Source organism: Salvelinus sp. IW2-2015, linkage group LG15 (assembly GCF_002910315.2).
Source record: "Salvelinus sp. IW2-2015 linkage group LG15, ASM291031v2, whole genome shotgun sequence".
In the NCBI taxonomy this organism is placed as follows: Eukaryota; Metazoa; Chordata; class Actinopteri; order Salmoniformes; family Salmonidae; genus Salvelinus; species Salvelinus sp. IW2-2015.
Genome location: NC_036855.1, coordinates 56,180,565 through 56,188,122, shown reverse-complemented (window position 1 = coordinate 56,188,122; position 7,558 = coordinate 56,180,565). Strand labels below are relative to the sequence as shown.

General features: G+C 44.7%; 1 protein-coding gene and 1 non-coding gene across 2 annotated transcripts; both read right to left on the bottom strand.

Moving 5' to 3' along the window:
* Positions 1-1,395: 1,395 nt before the first annotated feature.
* Positions 1,396-7,043, bottom strand: LOC111975002 (polyadenylate-binding protein 1A-like). The gene is given in 12 exon segments (XM_070447285.1): positions 1,396-1,595; positions 1,704-1,927; positions 2,648-2,800; positions 2,803-2,871; positions 3,398-3,511; positions 3,634-3,997; positions 4,150-4,383; positions 4,475-4,566; positions 4,795-4,943; positions 5,414-5,529; positions 5,695-5,888; positions 6,239-7,043. Coding segments are annotated over 11 exon segments (1,896 nt in total). The 5' UTR covers positions 6,432-7,043; the 3' UTR covers positions 1,396-1,595; positions 1,704-1,709.
* On the bottom strand, positions 2,050-2,130 carry LOC111975231 (small nucleolar RNA SNORD72). The gene has a single exon (XR_002878795.1). It is a non-coding gene; the product is annotated as a small nucleolar RNA SNORD72 (small nucleolar RNA).
* Positions 7,044-7,558: the final 515 nt, after the last annotated feature.

Genomic DNA, 7,558 nt, shown 5'->3' with positions numbered 1-7,558 from the left:
CCGCACAGCCAGAAGAGGACTGGCCACCCCTCATAGCCTGGTTCCTCTCTAGGTTTCTTCCTATGTCTTGCCTTTCTAGGGAGTTTTTCCTAGCCACACCGTGCTTCTACCTGCATTGCTTGTGTTTGTGGGTTTTAGGCTGGGTTTCTGTACAGCACTGTGACATCAGCGATGTAAAAAGAGCTTTATAAAACATGTTATTGATTGACCAGTTACCAGGTATTCAACACTAGCATAGATCCTCCTTATCTAGCACCAGTCAAACAGAGGACCAGGGTTACAAGACATATCAAATAAAGATAAGCCCTTATTAAAACAAAAGTCCTGGGAAACGTCTTGTTTGTCCAAGCCAGACGGGCTTCAGACCTCCACCACGAGGAGCAAATTACACCACGACATTGGAGGATCTCTACAAAATTACACCACGGACATTGGAGGATCTCTACAAATTGTACACCACGACATTGGAGGATCTCTACAAATATACCACCACGACCATTGGAGGATCTCTACAAATTACACCACGAACATTGGAGAGATCTCTACAAATTACACCACGACATTGGAGGATCTTTACACACATTAGTTATGGGCCGAAAATAAAGTTGTCATTTAAAACAAATTATTTATTTAATTTAATAGAACCAAATTTGATTAGGCCTACATTAATTGATTACCATTGATTAGGCCTACAATTGATTACCATTGATTAGGCCTACATGAATAGATTACCATTTATTAGCCTACATTAATTGATTACCATTGATTAGGCCTACATTAATTGATTACCATTGATTAGGCCTACATTAATTGATTACCATGAATTGATTACCATTGATGAGGCCTACATGAATAGATTTACCATTCATTAGGTGATATTGTGTCTAGCTGTAGACTAGTTGTCTAGTGATATTGGTCTAGCTGTAGACTAGTTGTCTAGTGATATTGGTGTCTAGCTGTAGACTAGTTGTCTATAGCTCCTGCCACTCCATGCTAGTGCTCTGCAATAACCAATTATCTCAAAAGGAAAGGTCAGCGTTTCCATTAGCGACACAGTGCACTAATGTAAGGAGAACTACTGCTCATCGTCGTAATACTTCTGCCCTTTAGATGGGATTGGCTATAATGTGAATGTCCATCTACCAATCGACAAAGAGGTTAGACGAACCTTCATGCACCCAGCTCAAGGAAGAGGCAGCCATTTTAAGTGTTTGATATCTTTATTAAGCAGTTTTCAATCCAAATGACTTTTCAAAGTACTCAGCTATCTCCATCTCTGAACACAACAGCTGATATTCTGAGTACTGATACTGGAAGAGGAAATAAAACAATGGAATGTTTTTTTTATGGTCACATTTTGTCAAACATTTTTCAATAATTAGATAAGTTTTGCTATTTTTTTTTGTTGGGTCCACTTTTGTACTTTTAATAACAAGGACTAGATTAATCTTCTCTAGACCTGGCAGATGGTGTATTCATTTTTTGTAAAGAAATACTTTATTCATTTTGCAATGTTTTCAGAGTTTTCAGTTTTTTTCCCATGTTTAAATTTTTCTAACGTTTTCTTCGGTGAAGCAAGTTAAGGATTACCGTCTCTGAAACAAACAAAAAAACACATGTTAACATTAGTAGCATACTAACATTGATGTAACACTTTATAAAAACAGCTTAAATAATACATTAACATTGTAAATAGTTCTTACCGGTTCTTAGCTGGGGACTCCAGCGGGGTTGGTGGGTTTCTGGGCGGACTCCTTGGCCTGGTGAGCCTGCAGCACAGCAACAGCCTCGTCCACCTTGGAGCGGAGAGACTCGGGAGACTCCAGCATGTGGAGCAACTCAGAGTTGTCTATCTCCAACAGCATGCCGGTGATCTTTCCAGCCAGGCTGGGGTGCATGTTCTGGATGAGAGGGAACAGACGCTCACCTGGAGAATGAGGGGGGAGGAGGAGGGGAGAATTCAGCATCAGTAAAGGACCCAGAAAAAGGATGAGCAGCCATTTAGGGCCAACAGATGTTGCTTCGGTGTTCATGATGGATAGTTTGGGCTCTTTGTCTCAGTAAAAACAAATAAGAATCACTGAAATTCATATGTTCAGACATTTGTACTGATAACATCATTGACAAAGAGCACATAAAAAATGTTAATCGGCTTTTAAAAAGCTGCAAAAGGTTTAACTTTTTGGGCAACCGGAGCAAATTCACATAGAAATGGTGTTATAGATCTGTCATTCTCATTGAAAGCCAGTCTAAGATAGGTAGATATGTTCTGTCGCTATTTCTATACTTCCTCTCCTTAAGTTGTTTCTCGTTGTTGTTGGAATACAATATTTGAGTTATTGAAAGATATTTCACAGCGGTTTAGACAATACAATGATTTCTACACAATGACTGCTTATTTGGTCACATAAAATGCAGTAGCCAAACTATTTGAATTTTAACAACCAGGAAATGGTCGGGAGAAATCAATAGGTGAATATCAGCCAATCCACAACAGTGGCGGGTAAGTAACATTACGAAACACTATCATTCCACTATTACCACAGATATATATTATGGACATTTTCCCCTGACATTATAATACAGAAAGCACCTTTAACTGAAGGAGATGGGAAGGTCATGTAACGAAGACTGACCAGAGACTCACCCAGCATCTGCTTCTGTTCCTGTGGAGGAGCAGCCGCCAACATGGAGGCCGTCAGAGGCTCCTGTCCCTGGACATGGACAGCGGGCTGCTGCATGGGCACCTGGGGCTGGCTGGCCATGTGCTGCTGGGGGTTCCTCACACCTGCTGCATACTGTACTGGGGCATCCTCACTGGGGCTGCAGCAGCCGCCGCACCGGTAGGACGCTGGCCCAGGGCCTGGGTGGCTGGAGAGAGAGAGAGAGGAAGTCAGTCAACATCCAAGAGACACATTCATATAGTTTGAGAAATAGTGAGCGACAAAACATTAAGACACCTTCCTAATATTGAGTTGCACCCCCCCTCCCCTAGAACAGACTAGTTAGCGGCATGGATCTACAGGTGTTAAATCGTTCCACAGGGATGTTGGCCCATGTCTCCAATGCTTCCCCACATGTGTTAAGTTGGCTGGATGTCCTTTGGGTGGTGGACCATTCTGATTCACACGGAAACTGTGAGTGTGAAAAACCCAGCAGCGGTGCTGTTCTTGACACAAAACGGTGCGCCTGGCACCTACTACCATACCCCGTTCAAAGGCCTTTAAATTTTGTCTTGCCCCATTGTCCCTCTGGATGCCACACATACACAATCCATGTCTCAAGGCTTAAATCCTTTAAGAGACGGTATAAAACGAGTAAATAGTAGCAAGATGAAAGGTGGTTGTGAAAATCATAAGGTATAGATGCAGGGGGCTGGTCCACCGGCTAAACTCACCCATTCTCTGGCCGGCCATCATGCGTGGCACCTGGGAGGACGAGGGTCTCATGGCCCCAAAGGTCTGCGGCCTGGGGGCGGACGGACGCATGGCGTTGGGCATGTTCTGGAAYTCTGGAAGCAGAAAGGGGACAATTAAACATCAAACAACTTCCTGGATTAGAGAATTGGGTTCTAGTCTGGAGTGAAACTGTTGACTAAATAAAAGTAGTTATGTCAACCATGTAGATAATTACGTTGTGGTCTGACACCCTGGGTGGCCCAGCGTGGGCCTGGTCTCAGCTGAGCCAGCTGATTGGTGGAGTAGTAGGCAGCGCGGTTCTGAGTCTGGGGGATGGCGGCCATGAAGTAACCAGAGGGAGGGGCAGGCTGGTACGGGTTGAGGACCGGGTTGGGTACGGGACGGACGGTGGCCATCCTCTGCATGTACTGYTTGGTGAGGTGAGCCTGGCGCTCCTCTTTCCTCTGAGCCAGCGCCACGTACAGAGGCTTGGTGGCCACGATGCGACCGTTCATCTCCGTCACGGCCTTGGTGGCCTCCTCCGGGGAGGAGAAGCACACGAAGCCGAACCCCTTGCTGCGGCCACCCTCCATCATCACCTAGAGGAAGAGGTACATTAGATTAAAGGGGTTTCTGAGCCAGAAAGACAGGGGCTGGTAGACACACTGCTATATAGAAACAGGKAACAAGCGTACCACCACAACGACTGTAATGGTTCAATCAGAGGGTGATGTTGACTTAGGAAGGTTACCTTGGCGCTGGTGATGGTACCGAAGGGAGAGAACTCCTTCCTRAGACGCTCGTCGTCAAGGCCATCGTCCAGATTCTTCACGTACAGGTTGACCCCCTGGTACCGGGTCATACGGTCCTGTTTCATCTGTTCGAACTTGCGTTTCAACTCCGTCTGGCGTTCTCCCTTCTTCTGGGCGCGGCCCACGTAGACCTGACGGCCGTTAAAATCCTTCCCGTTCATCTCATCTACYGCCTGAYAAGATACGGATACAGGAGGTCAAAAATCGCTGTCTTCCAGGACCCATCCAGATAATGATAATAAGGAAATGTKCGYCCCAACTCACCCTCTGAGCATCCTCGTGCCTCTCAAAGCTGACGAAGCCGAACCCTCTGGACTTCCCGCTGTCGTCCGTCATCACCCTGATGCTCAGGGCCGGTCCCGGAACAATAAGAGTCCAACACAAAAGCAGCATCAAATTCTAATTCTGCGGAACCGACAGTTACAAGAGGAACAAAAATGGCAATCTGGGCTAGATTCATTATAGTGAAGTGACAAAACATTTGTTATTGGGACATAAAATCAGGTCGGATTCCCTCGCGTGGTGCCCGGTTGCGTCCTAATGACACACATCCCCGGGGGGGTGTAACACACCCACACGTGGAGGACTCTTACCATATTTCCCAAACAGCTCCCTCAGCTTCTCGTCGTCCATATCCTCCCCAAAGTTCTTGATGTAAACATTGGTGAACTCTCTGGCTCTGGCGCCAAGCTCAGCCTCACGCTCTTTGCGAGATTTGAAGCGTCCGACGAACCTATTGTATGTTAATAAAAAATAAATATTGTGTGAGTTGAATAATGTGTAGAAAGGGCTACCCGTTCTGTGGGGGGGGGGGGCAGAGTGGGGGGGGGAGAAACATGAGCTTGGTAATGTTTGTTACCACCATATTGACTAAACCCCCAGGAAGAGTATTGAGTTTGATAAGGCGGTGAGTAGAGAAGCACAAGGCCACAGAGCAACAGTTCTATATTAGTCGACCACAAAAAAAAAACTGAGTTAGTAATATTAAAGTTAGAACTCACACGAAAACCAATCCTACTTTAAATTGAACAAATCTTTGAACCAGTTGAAATTAAAAACCAGTTCACATTCACAACTCAAAGTTACTTTCCTGTACGGTTTGAGTTATTGTTGCATTTTAACGCTGTGGACGGTTGACCCGCGCACCCCCTCCCCCATCTATTATCGACTACGTCCAAGTTCACAAGGACTGATCGCACTTACACTTTTCTGTCATTGAGCAGCATGCCGTTCATTTTCTCAATGGCTCTTTCAGCAGCCTCCTGGGTCTCAAAGTGCACAAAGCCATAGCCCTTTGAGCCATTCTCATCACAAACCACCTTGGGAGAGAAAGGACATTGGGAGAGCACAGGCAGTGGTTTAAAAAAAAAAAACATCATGCGTACAAAGACAACAGACTCAAAATTCAACACACATTTCAGTTCATGCTGAACAACACAGCATATAGGTAGCCACACACAGCCAGAAGAGTCTCTTCGGCCTACCTTGCACGATAGGATGTTTCCGAAAGCTGAAAAGGTGTCATAGAGGGCCTTGTTGTCAATGGACTTGTCCAAGTTCTTGATGAAAATGTTGCCCACTCCACTCTTCCTCAGGGAAGGGTCACGCTGAGACCACATGATACGCAGAGGTCTCCCTTTGATGACGTCGAAGTTCATGGTGTCCAGAGCACGTTCGGCTAGAAACATATCAGGAGCCATACCATTAGAATGCTGTCGAAGGAAACCGCGCCATTGTACGTGGGGAGGTAGAAGACCATATTGTAGCGGTAATGCAGCTGATACTCCCAATTAATTATTGAACCTAACACTACAGCAAATTAGGAKACTGAAAGACTAGTTGGCCCACGTAGCTTGCTGAACTGAAAGCACGTTTATCAAATGATTATTTACTAGACCAGATGTTATTCACCACCCCGGCATGACATTTTTTGGTGCAACGTGAACGTGTGAGCTACGTCATGCATTCTTTTTTACTGTTGCATCCATACCATTACSATTAAATGTTTTWAAAWTCATCAATAGTTACCATCGGCTGGTTGTTGGAAGTTAACGTAGGCATATCCGAGGGATCGACGAGTGATCATGTCCCTGCAGACTCGAATCGAGAGGATAGGCCCGGCGGGGCTGAACTTCTCGTACAGCATGGCCTCGGTGATATCCTGGTGCAGGTCTCCGACGTAGAGCGAGGCCATCGGGTAACTGGGCGCGCTTGGATTCATGTCTACTCTGGACTGTGTTGTCAAGACGATGTTTTGTTTTAAAAAATACGGAGGGTAAACACGTTACGTTGTCAGGCTAACGTCTGCGAAATGGTGTCTTATGACACCGAAGATTCGTTACTGGATTTAAAAAAAAAAAAATGTTTTGGACGTTAACGTTAKTTCGCACTTAGGCCAAAAAAAAGCAATGCGGGCCGGATAGCTAATTCTGCTACCTAGTGACTAGCAAGCTAACGTTACCTTCTGAGGAAATAATGTCGACCAAAGTTGCTAGTAGCTACAATATTCTTAAAGTACGACTAGTTAGCGTTACAATAATAACAGATGCGATATCGACAAACTGCTACGTTAGCGTCTAGCTAAAAATGTCTCAGCTTGCTATCAATGTGAAATCACCCACGCCTTCAACAATGTTATCAAGGGAGCAAAATGGCCTTCTCTTCCGAATTCTCGTCCTATTTTCGACGGGTTACTTTGTTAGTCCTGCTTCACCGAGTTTTTTTTCTTACAAAAATATTCTTCCCCGTGTTTATTTTTTTAGTTTTTTGTTTTTTGATAATAAAATGTGTGCCGAGGCTAGCTCCGGAACACACTCTAGCGTAGCTACGCAGAAGGGAATGAATGTGTGGTCATGTGGTGTGGAACCCCCTTAAACACAGATCTCGCAGGTTCTCGTTGGTTTGCGTCATCGGATCCTATCAACTCGAGATCTTATTAATCAATACCTCTTATGATCAATACACTGTTTATTTTCTTCTTCAATTCTACCAAAAGACTATTCCTTGATTTTTACCGCTATATTGCTGCTCTCAAATTTCTGGTATTAGCAAATGCAACATAGCCATTTGTCTTTGAGGTTATACAAGATCACGCATGTTTTTATATCTATAACAGGGGGGAAATAACAGGGAAAAGCAGCATCCACAGGTTCTTGTCTTCAGGTTCAAGACAGAAACGTGGTTATCACAGATAGTTATCTATAACAGGGGGGAAATAACAGGGAAAAGCAGCATCCACAGGTTCTTGTCTTCAGGTTCAAGACAGAAACGTGGTTATCACAGATAGTAACTCATGAGCAGGGTCGCTGGTGGATGCCCACATTTTCTTCCCGATAATAATGAAGATAA